The sequence below is a fragment of the Mesoplodon mirus genome (genome assembly GCF_964341445.2).
Source record: "Mesoplodon mirus genome assembly, chromosome: 13".
Lineage (NCBI taxonomy): Eukaryota > Metazoa > Chordata > Mammalia > Artiodactyla > Ziphiidae > Mesoplodon > Mesoplodon mirus.
In genome coordinates, this window is record NC_138989.1 from 26,081,860 (window position 1) to 26,100,178 (window position 18,319).

At 53.7% G+C, this 18,319-nt stretch overlaps 2 protein-coding genes across 2 annotated transcripts in view; both read left to right on the top strand.

Annotated features, from left to right (window-relative positions):
* The window catches only part of TOP3B (DNA topoisomerase III beta), a 110,073-nt gene that overhangs the window by 28,102 nt on the left and 63,652 nt on the right, over positions 1-18,319 (top strand). The gene's annotated exons all lie outside the window — the stretch shown is intronic.
* Positions 924-9,426, top strand: ZNF70 (zinc finger protein 70). Its single transcript, XM_082640851.1, has 2 exons — positions 924-986; positions 4,058-9,426. Exon 2 carries the CDS (start codon positions 4,121-4,123, stop codon positions 5,453-5,455), a length of 1,335 nt encoding a protein of 444 aa, XP_082496977.1. The 5' UTR covers positions 924-986; positions 4,058-4,120; the 3' UTR covers positions 5,456-9,426.

Below are 18,319 nucleotides of genomic sequence, written 5' to 3' on the forward strand. Positions count from 1 at the left end.
CTTCCTGTGACTGGAGGAGCTGGAGTGAGAGAAAAAATAACCAGCGCTTGCTGGTCCCAGCTCTGCATGGCTGGTTGTGGTCCAACACACACAGGGTCACTGGACTGGGTCCCTAGAAGCCCCTGCCTACTCCTGGATGGGGCTAGGAGGCACCTGAGGGCCAGGACGGAAGGTGCTGAAGACAGGTGGGAAGATGGCAGGGGCAGAATGGGCAGCAGCCATCCTTGGGTAGAGGGGCAAGTCTTGCCACCAGAAGCAGAAGTGAGCTCTGGGAGGGGGGTCGGGGGCTGAAGAACACACCCCACTTCCCTCCCGGTTCCCCTAAGAGGCGCCACCTGAACGGAGGCCATCCCTCAGATGCAGAGGTGGGGTCCACAGAGGGTCCCACCTAGGCTCCCAGCCATCTCCTGGGCCCTCTCCGGGCTCTCCTCATTTGTCTCTGCGGGGACGAGGTGAGCAAGCAGGACCAGAGCTCCCCAGGAAGGGAGGGGGAATCGCAGCTGGACCCCGGGCCTGCGCGGGGTAACGGGCTCCGCAGCCCTGAGCGCGCCTGCCCTTCTCCCGGGGACACAGCCACCGCAAGGCCTCTGGCCGGCCCCACCCCCAGGACAGGTGCCCAGGAGCCGGCCGCCCCTCCCAGCCTCAATTTCCTCCTCTGCGCTCCCGCCAACGCCCGCCCAGCCGGGACGCGCTCGGGGACGGCCCAGAGCCCTGAGCCGACTGGACGGCCCATTCCGACGCCAGCCCTGCGACCCGGATCCCAGCGACCAGGTGGAGACGCGTACTGCGCGGTGGGACCAGCGAGACACTGGCCTCCGCGCGGCCTAGAGCGGTCCCGGAAGTGCTGCGGGAGGGGGCGGGGCTCGGGCTCTCGGGCCGCCGCGGGCTTCGCGTCAGCAGCCGCATCCGAGCGAGGCCACGGCCGCGGGCAGGAGCAGCTCAGGTGCGGCCCCGCCCTGCTCGCCCGCGGCCCCGCCCCCGCTCAGGTGAGCGGCCCCGCCCCGGCCTAGGTGAGTGGCTCTGCGGCAGCCAGTGTGGCCACCTCTTCCTCCGGTGACGCAGGTGTGGGCGACCCCCGTCCGTGGAAGTAGGTGCGGGTCCGCGGCCGCTCGCTGGCCTCCAGCCAGGAGGCCCTGACTGGCCCGAGGGTCGGCCGGGTGCCCAGGCCCTGGGGGTCCCAGGAGGATGGAGTGACGGAGGCAGGAGGAGCCGGGGAAGGCCCGAGAGAGGTGGGAAGCGTGGGGTTCCAGACCTTTGGATTTTCCGTCCCAAAATATTTACAACATCGTTGGGCACAGATAAAGTATCGCCAACTTTTTCAACACAGTGGAGACTTCAGTGTGTAGCTGGTACATAGTGGGAATGGAAAAACCCCGAGGAGGGAACCTCGGAAACACCAGGATTTAGCAGGTGGGTGGAGGCACAATCCCCAGATACAGAGAAAGAGGGGTCAGAGGGCATGAAAATTAGGGGGGGAAGAAACCAAGGGAATGAAGTGGGGCGTGGGAGTGGGGGTAGGTTGGCCAGCAAGGTGGGTTAGTGAAGGGTGGGCTCGTATTGTCACATCGTCCAGTTTTTCATGAGAAAACCTACTGAGTTTTAAATATTGGCAGCTAAGTCAAACAAAAAGGAAAAGCCTGACTCTTTGAGAGCCAAACACAACGTGTCTGTGGCAGGATCCCCAGAGTGCCAATCTGCAGTCTCTGAAATGAAGGGTTTTGAGAGGGATGTCTTGGGGAGGCCTTCCAGAGGGGGGAGGAAGTGAGGACCCAGAAGAGAGGGCTTGGCCGTAAGGAGGTCATTCGATGCTGGGGCTGAAGTCCCAGCTGAAATTGGAAACTTGAAGTTTGTCTCCGCGCCAGACACAGTCGTATGATTTTCCTTGGCAACATTCAGCATCTTAGAAGGAGCTGGCAGAGGAGGTGGGTAGTTAGTGGCAGGGCAGGGAGGTGAGGAATGCGATGCTGGTCAGCGAGCTGGTTGAAGTGACGCCCATAGTTAGACCCGCTGTAGTCTAAGCTAGATGGGAAAGGGGTGAAAATGGGACGTGAGGTTTGAGGAGGTCGGGTGAGGCGGGGGCGAGTGGAGACCGTGGTTGTGAAGAGGAGTGGGAGTGATCACAGGCTTTTTAAAAAAAATAATATATTTGTTTATTTATTTATTTTTGGCTGCATTGGGTCTTTGTTGCTGTGCACGGGCTTTCTCTAGTAGCCACGAGCGGGGGCTCCTCTTCGTTGAGGTGCACTGGCCTCTCATTGCGGTGGCTCTCGTTGCGGAGCATGGGCTCTAGGCACGTGTGCTTCAGTAGTTGTGGTGTGGGGGCTTCAGTAGTTGTGGCACATGGGCTTAGTTGCTTCGCGGCATGTGGGATCTTCCCGGACCAGAACTTGAACCTACATCCCCTGCATTGGCAGGTGGATTCTCAACCATTGCACCACCAGGGAAGTCTGACACAGGCTTCTTGAGGATATTGCAGTTCTGTGGTTTTTTTCACACCTGGCCTTTCTACTGGCTGAAAAGTCATTTTAAAAAAATTCCAAATAGGAATGAGTTCCATCATGACTATTCTGATTAATTTAGTATGTCTTTTTGAGGCAGTTCCTCTCTGACTTCAGTGTAAGGATGATAGTACCTTTGTATGGAGTCCTGAGGAGTACAAGAGATATGCTTGTAAAAGGTCTAGCCGTGCCTTGCACACAGTAGTTGCTCAATAAACTCGAGTTGTCATCATTATGGTACCTGAAGAGTTTCCCTGGAGGTTGCATAGCAGTTTGTGGGTGGGGTCCTGCGGGGCTCCCTCTGGGCCCCCACAGTGGGATGGGGGGCTGAGTGGGGTGTTCTAGCCTCCTTCCTTGTCCCTCCGAAAACACCCCCTTCAACCGGAGCAGCTCTGCTTTTGTATGTTTCATTTATTCATATCTCCCAGATAATTGACTTATTTGAATAAAGAGTACTTTGGCAAAATAAAAGTGTGGTAAGCAGTTCTAACACAAACACAAATAACTTTTCCTCCATTCAGTCATTTATTTATTCAATAAATGTGTGTGTAATGATTGAGTGGCTGTGCTGGGAGCTGGGGATTCCAATATGGAGGAGCCCCGGATTTGCCCTCGGGGAGCTCGCAGGCGGTGGTAGGGAAAGTCTTGCCATGACATTTGCCCTCCAGGTGGTGAGTGCTGTGATGGACATATGCCGCATGCTCCACTGTCGCCAAGGCCATGTGCCCACGATTGTCAGAGTCTGAGGGTGCAGGGAAGAGGGGACATTTGAACTGAGTCTGGAAGGATGAGCAAGTGGCCATGTGAGAAGAGTGGGGACCAGTCAAGAGGAGGAAACAGCAGCATGTGTGAGTGGTGGAGCTGGAAGTTTGGGGGTGTGTGGAAGGAGAAGCAGGGGACAGGGCCGCATGGCCGCGTGTGGAGGACTTGGGCTGCTGCAAGCTCCTGAGAAGGGGGATGCCACGATCAGGACTGTGTTTTGGGTGTTTGACTTTGGCATCCACGTAGAGAACGGGCTGCGGGGAGGGGGGAAGCTGGAGGTAGGCAGCCAGTGGGGAGGCGAGTCACACGGAGGCCTGAGCTGCCCAGTGGCAGCGAGGAGAGAGGCAGAGACCCCTTCAGGAAAGACGGGAAGTGGACAGGACGGGGTGTGCCGGCAGGAATGAGAAGGGCTGACTCCCTGGGCTCCGGTTGGGGCTCTGGGCTGGAGGCCTGCAGCCGACCGATCGTAGGAGGGGTGTGTGTGCTCTCTCTTTCCCAACAAGACCCCAGCCCCAACCTCCTCCGGTAGCTGGAGTCTTGCCCCTTTTTCAGAATGGCTCCACTTCCTGTCCTTGCCCACCTTTCTGGACACCCTGAGCCTTTAGAGTCTGGACACCACCGTGTGTCATTGTCTGTCTGTCTGTCTTCTTTGCAGTTGTTACTGGTAAGTCAGACTTTAACTCAGTAAGGGCCATCTCAAGGGCAAGATTGTGTCTTTGGTTATATCTACCTTAGACTCTGGCATCTACTAGGTGCTTGACTTGCTGACTTGACAGTGTCTCTTGTTTTCTTTTCAGAATCTGAGAGCAGTAAGTGTGCCCCAAAGAGAAACAGTCACTAGGGGTGAGCCCGGACCCACAATGGAGATTCCCCCGGCAGCCAAGCTGGGTGAGGCCTTCGTGTTTGAGGACGGGTTGGAAATGCAGACAAATCTTTTCCCGGAGGAGGACCCGGGGGACCCTTTTCTTCAGGAAAGGGGTTTAGAGCAGATGGCTGTCATCTACAAGGAGATCCCTCTGGGGGAGCAGGACGATTATGAGGGGAATATCAGTCTGTGCTCAAGCCCCGTCCAGCATCAGAGCATCCCCCCAGGAGACAGACCCCAGGACGATGAGCCATCCAGCCCAACCTTCCTCCAGAAATCAGACCTGACTATGTGCCAGATAATCCACAGCGAGGAAGCGTCTGGTAAGCCCGATGGGGAGACGGCGGGCAGGGGGGACTCGGGACCCGAGGGGCCTCACAGGACTGCACAGCCAGCCAAGCCCTACGCGTGTCGCGAGTGCGGCAAGGCCTTCAGCCAGAGCTCACACCTGCTTAGGCACCTGGTGATCCACACGGGGGAGAAGCCCTACGAGTGCTGTGAGTGCGGCAAGGCCTTCAGCCAGAGCTCGCACCTGCTGCGGCACCAGGCCATCCACACGGGGGAGAAGCCCTACGAGTGCCGGGAGTGCGGCAAGGCCTTCCGCCAGAGCTCTGCACTCGCGCAGCACCAGAAGACCCACACCGGGAAGAGGCCATACGCGTGCAGGGAGTGCGGGAAGGACTTCAGTCGGAGCTCGAGCCTCCGGAAGCACGAGCGCATCCACACCGGGGAGAAGCCCTATCAATGTAAGGAGTGCGGGAAATCCTTCAACCAGAGTTCGGGCCTGAGCCAGCACCGGAAGATCCACACACTGAAGAAACCGCACGAGTGCGAGCTCTGTGGGAAGGCCTTCTGCCACCGGTCCCACCTCATCCGGCACCAGAGGATCCACACAGGCAAGAAGCCGTACGCGTGCGAGGAGTGCGGGAAGGCCTTCAGCCAGAGCTCCAACCTCATTGAGCACCGCAAAACGCACACGGGCGAGAAGCCTTACAAGTGCCACAAGTGCGGCAAGGCCTTCAGCCAGAGCTCCTCGCTCATCGAGCACCAGCGCATCCACACCGGCGAGAAGCCCTATGAGTGTGGCCAGTGCGGCAAGGCCTTCTGCCACAGCTCGGCCCTCATCCAGCACCAGCGCATCCACACGGGCCGGAAGCCCTACGTGTGCAATGAGTGCGGCAAGGCCTTCCGCCACCGCTCGGCCCTCATCGAGCACTACAGGACGCACACGCGGGAGAGGCCCTACGAGTGCAACCGCTGCGGCAAGGCCTTCCGGGGCAGCTCGCACCTCATCCGCCACCAGAAGGTCCACGCGGGGGACAAGCTCTAGAGGAGGGGCTGGCGCCAAGGCCCGCGCCTCTGCCAGCTGGAGCCCGGCCCCCCACTCATCTGTAAGGCCTGCCCGCCTCCCCAGACCAGTGCCTCCTGGAAATGCCCGCCTGCCCTGGTGGCGGGGCCCGGCCCCTGCTCCGCGGCCCTGGCCCAGCAGGGGGACTGGGTGGGGTGGGGAGGGAGGCCAAGGGCCGGGGCGCCAGGGCACAGCCGGCTCTCAGATGTCTCGTGCTCACCTGTGACCCAATGGGGTTTAGTTTTGCCCTCTATTCGCTTTTTCCAGAATCCAGAAGAAGAATAAACGTCAGAGGGAGAAAGTGGAGTTAAACCCATGAAAATGTCAGATGAGCTCTAACATCAGGCACTTTTAGAAGAAGTAACCGTGTTCGCGGTCCAATCAACTGAAGGAAAATGGATCCAAAGTAGACGCGTCAGCAGCCCACCTCGGGCACTGGTGGGGACTGCCAGCTCAGGTGACAGAGCAGAGGGAGGGTCTGGAGGACTCATCCTGGGTGTGGGGGTGAGGCCCCCGTGTGCTCTCTCAGCCCTCGATGTGGGTGAGCTGAGGGCGGTTCTGGCCAGCAACTCTTCCAGGAGGTGGAGGCGTGGTCCCGGAGGCCGGTGGACGGTGCAGCCTGGCTCTGGCTCAGCCCGGGCAAAGGCTCACTGCCCTCCTGGGGGTAACCCTCCACCAGACCTAGGGCCCCAACCACAGCGTGCCTTGGACATCATCGGGGCCCGTCTCTGGTCGGCGCTTTGCAGCCTCCCCTCCGCCCTCCAGTGCAAGGGGATAGAAGGTGATTAGGTCAGAAGGTCGGGGTTCAAGTTCCAGTTCTGGCCCCTCCCTCACCTTGGTGACCCCTTCCGTGAGGTGGGCCTATTGGGACTGGCCACATTCCCCTAAGGGCTGGTGCAGGCTCCTGTTCAGAGTGGGACCATGCATGAACGTGCTTTGTCGGCTGGCGATTGAGGATGGAGACCCACAGTGACCCCTGCCCCACCTGCAGGGGAGGTGCATCCCTGTCTGGTTCCCGAAATGGCAGGGCCCCCCCTTCAGCCAGGCTTTCCCTCCCTCCCTCCAGCTTGTGTCCTGGGTGCGGCGCCCTGGGCAGGACACTTCCTGCACGCTGTCCCCGCAGCGGCAGTGTGTCTGCGTCCTGTCCTTCTCTCTGTCCTCCCCACTGGGGGTTGTTTAACGAGTACCATTGTCTGCGTCCTGCCCTGACCAGTTCAGTTGGGCATCCCCAGAGGTGGGGCTCCGACAGTGGCATGTTTTTAAAGCTCCCCAGGTGATTAGAAGGTTCCCCTGCATAGCAGGCTGTGAGCCCATGCTGGCTCCCAGGCAGCCCCAGCATCTCCCAGATGGCATCGTCCAGAGCAGAGCTTGAAGGTGGCCATCCTGTCTATGACCTCTGCCCACTACCCCAGGGATGGGTTCAGGCAGTGCCGTGTCTGGCTGGTTGGTAAGGGTTTGTCCCAGGCCTTTGTGTGTCCACGAGGATCTTTAGTTCTGGCTCCCGGGCTCCTCAGAGCTAGTGTGGGGAGGACGCAGTCAGAGCTATTTTGAAGCTTTACGAGTCTCTGGCTGAAATCCCATGAATCCATCATGGTCACGCTAGTTATTTCAGCTTATGAGAAGCTCAGCTGGGCAGCTGTGTATAGTTTAGATGAATGAAAATGGGAAAGCCATAGTGGTTACTTCTTAAGTGGGGCTTGGTAGGCCAGAGATGTTAAAACGACAGGTCTGTTGGGCTGGGAAGATCGGCTCTGTCCAGCTCCTCTCTGCTGTGTGAGTCTGTGGAGCATTGAACCAGCTCTCCAGGCCCCCACAGAGCCTCTGCATGAACAGGTGGACCAGCCTGACCGGGCGGTGCCAGGCACTGTCTGCAGGCAGCCTGCATGGAGGGTCTTCGGTCACCAGTGAGAGTGAAGACAGAGTACTGACACCTCTGCTCAGTGCAGGTGGGACATTGCCCCCCCACCAAGATCTACCTCCTCACCCCCTGCTGTCCCCACATTCGGCCTCAGCCTTGGCCAGTTGTCTGCTTCCTACCTTTGATGTCTGTCCCCGCACATTGCACCAGCCAAATTTTTTTTTTTCAAGCATCACTTTGCACATGTCACCACTCTCCTTAAAACCAACCTTCAGGGGTCTTCTGCACGTAAACCCCCATTTTAGCCAGCCTGGGTTACCCGCGCGAGGAAGCGTCTCGATGTTCCCACCACGCCCAGATGCACCCGACTCACGCCCAGCTTCTCTCAGCTCATTTAAGCTGTTCTCACATTTTTGAATATGCACTTTTTCTCTTCCTCCCCCACATCTCCTTTCTTCCTTTTGACTATGTAACATGGGGATTAAGACCCCCTTTCTGAAGAGTTGACAGACTCTCACAAAACCATGGTCAGACCAGGCAGGTACTTTCTTTGTAGGAAGTGTGAGCAGAACCTTGTTCTTTCAGTTCAAATTCTTTCACTGATTTCTTATGTATTTTTATTTTTTTATTTTTATTTTATCTTTTTTTTTTTTTTTTTTTTGCGGTACACGGGCCTCTCACTGTTGTGGCCTCTTCTGTCGCGGAGCACAGGCTCCGGACGCGCAGGCTCAGCGGCCATGGCTCACGGGCCCAGCCGCTCCGCGGCATGTGGGATCTTCCCGGACCGGGGCACGAACCCGCGTCCCCTGCATCGGCAGGCAGACTCTCAACCACTGCACCACCAGGGAAGCCCTGGATTTTTAAATCTTTTCATTTATTTAGGTTCTCAAACAGTGTGATGTTATAAGAGATCATCTTGGTAATATTTGAATCATCCTTCAGTTTAGTTGTTTGTTTTTGTTTTATTGTCTTACATTTTTTCCTTTTAGTTGTTGAGTGTTGTAAAGCTCCAGTTCTTGGTTCTGTTTACTAATTGAATTGTTTGTCAAAGTACATGTATTCTGCTGTTTTCTTTCTTTTTTTTTGACTTAATACTTTATATTTCTTAAGATTATTTAGATACAGTTAATCATTTTTAGTATTTCTAGTAAACTGGGGTACTTTAGCCTATGATTTTTTTCTTACAGTTAGAGCTTTTGCTGCACTCCATAATGTTGACATGTGTTGTCTTTTGCTGTTGTCCTTAGGACTTTCCCTTTGGCCCAACTATTACTATTGTTATTGTTATTATTAATATTTCCCAGTGATGACTGCTGAGGTTATGGCTGTTACTTCGTATGGTACGTGGTGGTGTCAACATTTCTAAGTGTCCATAGAACTTCTCTGGGCCTGAATATATTATCAGTTTTTATAAGACGTTTGTGTACTCTCAAGAAACGTGTTTTTACTCCATCAGTTCTATTTGTTAAATCAGTTTTTATATTATTTTATTCAAGTCCATACTCTCTCTAACTTTACTTCAGAATTCTTAACCTGGGGTCCAAGGACTGCCTGGGAGTCCATGAGCATGCAGGGGTTTCAGAGGTCGTGGACGCCGGGGACTGAACAAAGCTGTGTGGATATGTGCATGCATGAATTATTCTGGGAGGGGGGTCTGTAGCACTCACCACATTTTGGAAGGGCTCTGTGACCCCAAAGTAGGTAAGAACACTCATTTACCTAGTCAAATCACAGTCTGATTTTGTGTGTTTTTTTCTTTACGTATTTCTATTTTGCGTTAATTTCTGATTCTTTTTTATGTATGTTGTTGCTTTGTTAGTCCTGCAGTTATCTTCTTAAGAAATAGGCAGGGTACAAATGATCAAGTAATTACCATATTTGGGGCATATATGTTTGATAGTGACATATCGAAAAACTGTGCCTTTTAGTGCCCTCTTTGCCTCTTTTAATGCTTCTAGCTTCAACTTCTCTTTTCCAAATATCGTAATGGAAGCCCCTTGCTTTTTTTGAATTTGCATTTGCATGAGAGTTTATTTAGCTCGGCATTTTATTTTTAAAATTTGTGTATATATTTTGCTATATATCTGTAACTTATAAACAGCAAATTGTTGGATTTTGTTTTCTGATTCTTTCTGTAATTCTTCTCATATAAGTTCTATTAACATTATTGTTTAGCGTAAGGCATAAATTACCTTCATCTTAATATTTTAATATATATTAACTCATTTAACCCAAAAAGGTCATGCTCATCTCCCCCCAACCCCCATCTCTATGAGTTATTATCCATGTGTAGAGCATCACTTCTGGGTAGACTAGAGGTCTGCCATGGGGCACACCTGCTCCTCCTGGTCTTCATCAGTGCCAGGCTCTGTCCTGAGCCCCTCTTGAAGCCACATCCTCTCGCTTCAGTGTCCTTGGCTGTGATTTGGAGGAATGATGTTACCTCACATCCCCGTGGGGCTTGGAAGACTAAGGAGTGCAAGCCTGTGTGGAAAACTGAAGGCGTAGGTGATTATTACCCTATCAGTATTGTGAAAGATTCCTTTGTTTTTCTGTTCTTCTTAATCCCAAAGTTTGTTCAACATAACTTAGAACACTACATCGTGCTTTACTTTTTAGAAATAATATGCGATGCAGCAAAGAGCTAGACATCAGGCCCACCCTCCCTGAGGGAACCCACACAGTCATGTGAAAGAGAGGTGGGGACCCTGATCTTGTGCCCCTCTCCCCATCACCTGTCTGTCCCAGGATGGTCCCCTCAACTTTCCCCTTTCTCCCCTGACCCCTCCCGTGGTGGGGGCAGAGGCTCAAGAAGGTGGTCACTCTGGCCGCTCCTGTTGCAGGTGGGAACCCGAGGCCAGTGGTTTACCACAGGTGCAGTGGTTTAGTGTCAGATCTACCGGCAGCCATGGGGAGGAACAGTTCAGATGTGATGCTGGAGCCCCAGCCTGCTGCTGCCGGGACTTCTTAGAGGCCACAGTGGGTTCAGTCACCACGGGCTGAGGTGGAAACCAAACGGCCTGTCTGCTCAGAGTCACCCTGCTCTTGGGGCCAAGCGGATGCTCACCAGCATCACACATGTCTGGATGTATTTGCCATCGACTGACACCCACCTTACAGGGGGTGGGGAAAGGCAACCCCTTTCTTGTGGGGGAACCCCCCTTCAGTATCTGATAACCAGGAAGCCCAGTCGGAAGGTGGCCTGGGGAGTGTGGAGTGGGGTGTCTTGAGATGGACCATCCCTCCTGCACCACAGGCCAGACGCTTTCCCAGTGGCCAGGATGCCGGTGTGGCCGGTGGGGCCGTGTGCTGGAGACCCTCCCACGCCCCACCCCCCGCCCCCATCTGCCCTGGTGGGCATCTTCCTCTGTCACTCACCTTCCTCGGCTCCTGCTCGCTGGGAGGTCTCTGCCCTCTGGGGTCCAGAGCACCAGCTTGAAAGGCTCTTCCTACACCTTTCAATCCCTGCCCCCTGTGCTGCCACCCTCAGCCAGGCCAGATCTTCTCGCAGAGATGACAGGAGCACCTTTGTCCTCCCCGGCCCTCACTTGGGTCTTCCAGCTCCTGGACCCCAGAACTGAGAGGGGGTCATGAGCAGCCACAAACGAATGCGCTCCCTACATAATCCTCATGTGGCCTCATCTGGAAGAGGGAGCAGCTCTGCATGGCTCTGGACTGGTCTTCTCCCGGGACCACAGGCACCCCCAGAGTGAAAAGCTGTCCTGGGCACGTGGTCGGAGGTGGTGAGGGGACCAGTTCCCCTCCTGGAGGCTGGTGGGGCCTCATGGGGTTTTATGAACTGGAGCCTCTACCTCCTGCCGGCGGCCCATCCGCATTTCCAATGTAGGCCTCGCTCCTGCCATCCTGCCTTCTACCCGCTGTGCCCTGGAGGGGAGTGGCCTGCAGGTGTCATGGGCAGCTGCATCCCCCACTCCACCAGCACTGCCTCGTGAGCTGGCAGCTTGTTCCTGAGTGTCAGCCGCGCTCTTCAGCCTCTTTCTGTCACCCGTCGTTTCCTCTGGTCTCGCTGATCACAACCAGGGTCCGGAGACCCCTTCTCCTCTACCTTCTCATACACCTATCCCCCCAAGTCCTGCCCACAATGTCCCTAATGCCACCCCCTCCTCTCATCTCACTGCACGGCCCCCTCCCTGGCCACCCACCCCCAGCCTTTCTCTCCACCGCAGCCAGAGGGATCCTTCTGCCCTGCAGCCTGATGGGGTCAGCCTCTTCCACAAACACCCACCCTGGTTTCCATGGAAACCGGTGTCAAGATGCTTCCCGATGATCGGACATCTCCCCACCAGGAGCTCCTGTGTTCCGAGGAGGCCTTCGTCCTCAGGGGACCCTCTCCCATCTGTAGGAAGAGCCTGGGCCAAAGATGGGGTGTTCTCGCCCAGGGTCAGCTATTCTGAGAGGGCCAGGCCCCCTGACCCAACCCGCCCCAGACCCGTGCTGCGTCCTGGGTGTCAGGTGCAGTAGAGCTGGGGAAGGAGGCTGAGTTTAGGGTCAAGGCCGGCACTTCAGTTAGTGGAGACTGAGAAGAGAGAAAGGGTCCAGGAGAGGGTCACCCTCTTTTTTTTTTTAATTGACATATAGTTGATTTACAATGTTGTGTTAGTTGCAGGTGTACAGCAAAGTGATTCAGATAGATAGGTATAGATAAGATTCTTATTCAGATTCTTTTCCATTGTAGATTACTACAAGATATTGAATTTAGTTCCCTGTGCTCTACAGTAGGTCCTTGTTGTTTATCTATTTTATATATAGTAGTGTGTACCTCTTAATCCCAAATTCCTAATTTATCCCTCCCCGCCTTTCCCCTTTGGTAACTATAAGTTTGTTTTCTATGTCTGTGAGTCTATTTCTGTTTTGTAAATAGTTCATTTGTATAATTTTCTAGATTCCGCATGTAAGTGATATCACATGGTATTTGTCTTTCTCATTCTGAATTACTTCACTTAGCATGGTCATCTCTAGGTCCATCCACGTTGCTGCAAATGACATTATTTCATTCTTTTTATGGCTAATATTCCATTATGTATATACACCACATCTTCTTTATCCATTCAGTTATCTTCAACCTTTGCCTTCCAGCAGGGGGGCATCCAGTGGGGTTGATCTAATTGAAGGTTTCCTACCACCCCAGCCCTTTGCTGGGTGTCAGGCCAAATGACCTGAGTCTGTGACCAACGGTTGAGAAGCCTATTGTCCTGTGGCCACTCAGAAGCTGTGACCCACACTCCTGGGCTGCATCCTATGCCACACTGAGCTTAATTAGCTAAACTGGGACTCCTGTTCCTTATCTTACATGTGGAGGATCACCTCGAAAAAGCCAAATCCAACCTCCTTGGTAATAGTTTGTCTGGGAATGTTGGTTTTAACTACTGCAGGCCACACCTCCACTGCCACCTCACCTCCCATGAGGTTTCTCCTATGAAAAGCCCTCAAACAGACTGAGGGGTGGTCATTTTTGAAAAATATGACATCGGGGCCACCCTTGGGAGGCCACCCCGAAGCAGTAGTTCTGCCCTTTAAGCTGTCGTGAGGGAGGTGGGGAGAGGACAGGATTTCGTCCCCTCCTGACACTTGGAAGCAGAAAGTGTTTGGGGGGACAGAGAGTTGAGGGTCCAGCCTCACTCTCACCAGATGTGGGCTCTGGGAGAGGTGAGGGTAAAGGAAGACTGGTTCCCTCCTTGCTGACGTGTAACACAGCCTGTACATGCCTGCGGTGTTTGCAAGAGTGTTTGTATTTAGTCCTAAGCGGTCACAGCTTCTGGGTCCTTCGGAAATTGATTTATACATCCCTGGACAGGCTTCTCTAGCTTCACTGTCCTGGGAGCAAATCTCACTAATCCTGGGAGACCTTGCCCTGCAGGTTGCTGGCTGGAGGGGAGAACTTCTGCATCCTTGTGTCCCCTCTCCCCAGCAGCCATCCCAAAGGAGCTGCCTGTGTTCTCACTGCTGATCCATCCCTCTGGTTTCACCCCAGTGTGGATGGGGCCGACCTGTTGGATCCCCACCTCCTCCTGCTGTTCCCTGTGGCCGCTGGCTGTTTGCATGTGCAGGACCAGGACCTGGAGCATCACCCATCAGAGCCCAGAGGACGGGGAGTGGAGACGAGGAGTGAGCCCAGGAGTCTCGAGCGACCAGAGGCAGAATACTGGACTGTGTTCTCCGGGAAAGGCAGTTTTCTCAAGAAATCGTCAGTAAGGTCACCCCAAACCATCAGCCTTATCTGTTGCAGAGGAGTGGATTTCTCCCTTTGGCTAATGGCGGTTGATTTCTACCTGGACCAGGGTATTTATGTTTGAATTACAATCTTTCCCCCCTTTGCGCCTCCAGGGATCTGGAAAACGGAGGCCTGGGCTAGACAGAAGCTTTCTAGAAGATTCACTATTGAAGGGATTCAGAGAAAAACCTTTGGTGGTTGGCGATCTGTGGGGTGTTGGGGGGGCCAAGTGTAATGGTTTAGCTATTTTTACGGGACCAGATTATTTGTGTCCATAGCGCAGCTGGCCAAAACGCTTAAACAACCAGAGGTTTGCAGCAAAGAGAGGGTTTATCCGCAAGGCAGCCAATGAGGAGATCAGAGAACACTCTCAAATCTGCCTCCCTGAAAGCAAGGGTCTGGGTGTTTACGGGATGGAGAATCAAGCAGCAGAGCGGTCTGAGGTGTGGGGAGCGCGGGGAAAAATGATTAGAAAAAGGAGCAGGGACTGTGGTTCTGCGCAGGTGTAACCAACTCCCGGCCTCTGCACGCTCACAGCACGATCTGGGGGCGGACTTTTTAAGGAGCGGACTCTCGCGCACGCCCAGTGGGAGGGTCAGGGGTCCCATCCAGTCTTAGCCAGCTCAGCTCCAACTAGATGCAGCTGACTCTGAGTTTCTAGAAAACAACCCGGAAGATATTTTATCATTTGAGCTACGTGCTTGGAGTACATGCAGGTCTTAAAACGGCCTTGATTAGTGACGGCAGGTGGAATGGATTTGACTAATCATGACCCACAGTTCCACTATCTCAGGGGCTGCCCTCATCCCCCACCTATCCTACCGTAGGTTGGGGCATAGGACGCTGAGATCTGGGACATACTTACGCTAAACGGTCGGTCAGGGTTGCTGAGCAGACCCGGGGCCATCCTCACACCAACCACTGGCTCTTGTGCCCAATAAAAGGGAAAGAATGCGGGAAAACAGGGAGGCGGTTACTGGGCCTTGCGCTTTCCTCCAGCACCCTCTACTGGCAGAGCCAGACATTGCACGTGTTGACCAAACCTCGGTGTCCGGCTCGGAGGCCCCATCCTTGCCCCGAGATCTCACCCTCTCCCCAAAATGAGGGACACCTGCTCCCAAGAGTCGTATCCACAGCCAACTGTGTTAATTCCTCCCGAAATTCAGTCACAGTTCCACTGAATATTCTGCTAACCTCCAACAATTCCTACATAAAGTAATGCTGAGAAGAAAAGAGAACATGGTTGATAAATACACAATAAGGAGCAAAGAAAAAAGACGCAAAGTCACCGCCGTTCTCCTTTTTCATCGCTCATGAATAGGGTTGCCAGATAAAATACAGGATGCCTGGGCTTCCCTGGTGGGGCAGTGGTTGAGAGTCCGCCTGCCGATGCTGGGGACACGGGTTCGTGCCCCGGTCCGGGAAGATCCCACATGCCTCGGAGCGGCTGGGCCCGTAAGCCATGGCCGCTGAGCCTGCGCGTCCGGAGCCTGTGCTCCGCCATGAGAGAGGCCACAACAGTGAAAGGCCCGCGTACCGCAAAACAAACAAACAAAAAAACCCAGGATGCTCGCACAGTGAGTAATTTTGTAGTATAAGTATGTCCCAAATATTACAGGGGACATACTTAAACTATTACTTGTTGTTTTTCTGAAATTCAAACCTAATCTACCTTTTTTACACGTTTTGTGGGGCAGTCCTGCAGCCTGGATGGGATTGGGCGGTCTCTGGCGCCCTCTAGCGTTGAAAGGTCTCAGCCTGGTGTTTTGGGGTAGCTGGCAGGTATTTCATTTGTGATGATGTGACCAGGTGAGTATGATCGTCCTTTACGAGGAAGCACGTTTGGAGCTTGTTAGCTGAGGGACCAGAGCAATCAGCCTGCACCCGTGCCCCCAGCCATCCATTTCTCCTTGGGAAATAGTCAGGAAGATGTCACCTAGACCTGGAGCTGGGTGGAGAAGGTGCCCTGTGTTCTTGCTGCACCTACTTGGAGTGGAGGTGCCATCAAGTTGTGCTGGGAGGGGGGGAGGGAGGAAACAGGTCATTTCATGGGTGAAATGTTACAGACTCTCACTGCTTTTGCCAAGTTTTGGTAGACTTCCTTGAATAAATATTTCATTTTTTGTATGCCGTTAGGTCCATTTCCAGAGACTTTAAAGATATAGAGGTTTAAAGATATTTAAAGACTTTAAATATTTATATACAAAGATAATATTATTTCTTAAAATTTATACATAAATTTAAAATTAATATATAAAACATGCATATATAATTATAAATACACAATTATAAACATAACTATATTTATATATTATAAATTCATAAACAAATATATAATTATAAACAAATACATTATTATAAGTATATAATTATAAACACAAACATTTGTATATTATAAATATATAATTATAAACATTTAAATATTATTATAAATATATAAATTAAAAAATAATTTTCACCACTTTTGCTAGAGGCGGGTCTGTGGAACTCTTTGTGTTGCTGTTCCAGAAGTGGAATTCTCCCACTCCAAACTGGATTTGAAATGACCAGGAAAGAAGTGAAATGTATAAGAATTGGGAAGATAGCAGCAAAACTGTCATTCTTCACAGATGATATGTTTAAGTATGTAGCAAGTCCCACAGAATGCAGATAAATTAACAGAATCTATAAAAAAGTGTAGCAAATTTCAAATGCAAAAACTTACTGTATCTCTATTAACAGCAAATGGAGAATAACATTTAAGGATACATTTTACAATTCATAAAAAATATCAGTTTACTAGGGATAAATCTAAAGAGATGCCCAAGTCATTTGTTTATGGGGAAAACTCTACATACAACTTTATTGAGAATTATTAAAACCTATTAATGGGAGAGAGAGAGGGAGAGAGAGAGAGGGGGGGGGCTATCCATGGATTGAAAGTTCAATGTGGTAAAAGATGCCACTTTCCCTCAAATTGATTGCTAAATTCCCCCAGAACTGGTTCAAGGTGCAGAATTCCTGTACCTTTTTTAGGGAGCAGAAGCCAAAGAGCCGATTCTAATTAAGAGACGCTCAGATCGTCTTGACAGAGAGGAGCGCTCTCTTTCGTCCTGGCCACCTGGGCAGTTTCAAGGTCATGGCCAGAAGGACTTGGTTCCCTGCGACGCCCACTCAGAATTCTCCCTCTCTGTCTGAAGAGGCGACCTTGGTGGGGGGGTCCCCCCATGGGCACACCCGTCCCAGCTTCAGCCCAGAGAGTAGGGACCGGGAGGGGCTCCCTGTGCCCTCCGGGGGTCGCCCGCCCCGCCCCCTCTAACTTGGGCCCTCCTGCCGCCCCTTCCTCGGCCGCCAGGGGTCGCTGTCCCCTCGTTGGGCAAGCCTCGCTGTCCCCTTCCCCTGAGCAGAGGGGAAGGCTGGGGCCCAGAGAGGGGAATCATCTTGCCCAAGGTCACACAGCATGTCAGAGTGACCCTCCTTGTCCACCCTGGGGTCTGGGCTCCCTCAGGCCCTTTGCCACCAGCCCTCCCTCCTTCCAGCCATGCGGTGGGGGTGGCCACTGGGTCCAGTCTCGGACCTCCTTTCTGTTCCCCTGACTCGGGTCGGGGCTGGGGGTTGATGGGGGAAGTTGCCCACGGGAGGGGTCTGGGGCCCGGCAGATGGCAGCTCTCCATCCGGGTGCCCTTGTGTGGCCTGTTTCCTGTCCCTGTGGCCTGTTTCCTGTCCCTTAGAGGGGAGGCCCCAGGTTGGGAGGGGGAACACCGGGGGCTGACTCTGTCTCGCTCTCTGGGTTGTTAATCATTTGGGGCCTCGGTTTTCCTACCTGTGAGATGGGACGGTGATGCTTGCTGTGAGCCCCACAGAATCCGGAAGTGGCTCAGCTGGGTAACGCATGTTGCGTGTTTCGTAAATGGTTCAGGACAGTAAGCCACTCAGTAGCCTCAGGGTGCAGCTGCCTTTTGGAATCTCAGATCTGGTCAGGACTGAGACCTTCAGGGCCTCTGCCCCCTGGCCTCACCTCTTCTGAGCCCCGTTCCTGTCCTTCTGCTGGGCTCCGGGGCTCGGGACACTCTGGCCCACCAGCCGGCCTCACTGTGTGCAGCACAGAGAACCGTCCCCACTGGAGAACTCCCGGCCCACCCACCCCCCCCCGGTCCCTCCCTGGGCCTGCTCCCCGCACCCTCTGCTGGTCCCTCTCTGCCCGGCTTCCAGTCTGCGTCTGATTCTTCTTCCTCCCCAGGGCAGGGCCCCACCATGTGACACCGAATGCAAGTGATTGCTGGGCGGTGAGCAGGGTGGTGGGCCAGGTGGCGTGGGAGACAGGAGTCTGGAGTCTCCGAGGAGGAGGGGTCAGGGTGCTTCACTGGAGGGCTGTGTGCGCCAGCCAAGGGCTGCTGCAGCACCCCCGCTCTGTGCCTTTGCTCATGCTGACCCCCCGGGAGGCCCTTCCTCCCTCTGCCCCTCAGCCCTGGGGGTCCAGCTCCCAGGCCCTGTTTTGAGGTGGCTGAAGTTGCTGCTGCTCCCCTTGGCTGACCCCCCAGGACCCCAGGATCCACCGTCCTTGTCTTCCCTGATAATGTTTACTGGTGGGGGAGGATCTCTTGGCACCATGGGCTCTGGGCTGGGCAGGGGCGAGTTTCCCTGTCTTAGCTTCACCTCCAGGACACGACCTGGGCCCACAGGGGCAGTGAGGGGCGATGGGCATGAACACTGGTTGATGAGCTGATTGATCAGTGCTGGGGTGAGGGCCATACTCCCCCAGACTCTCGGGTGGGGG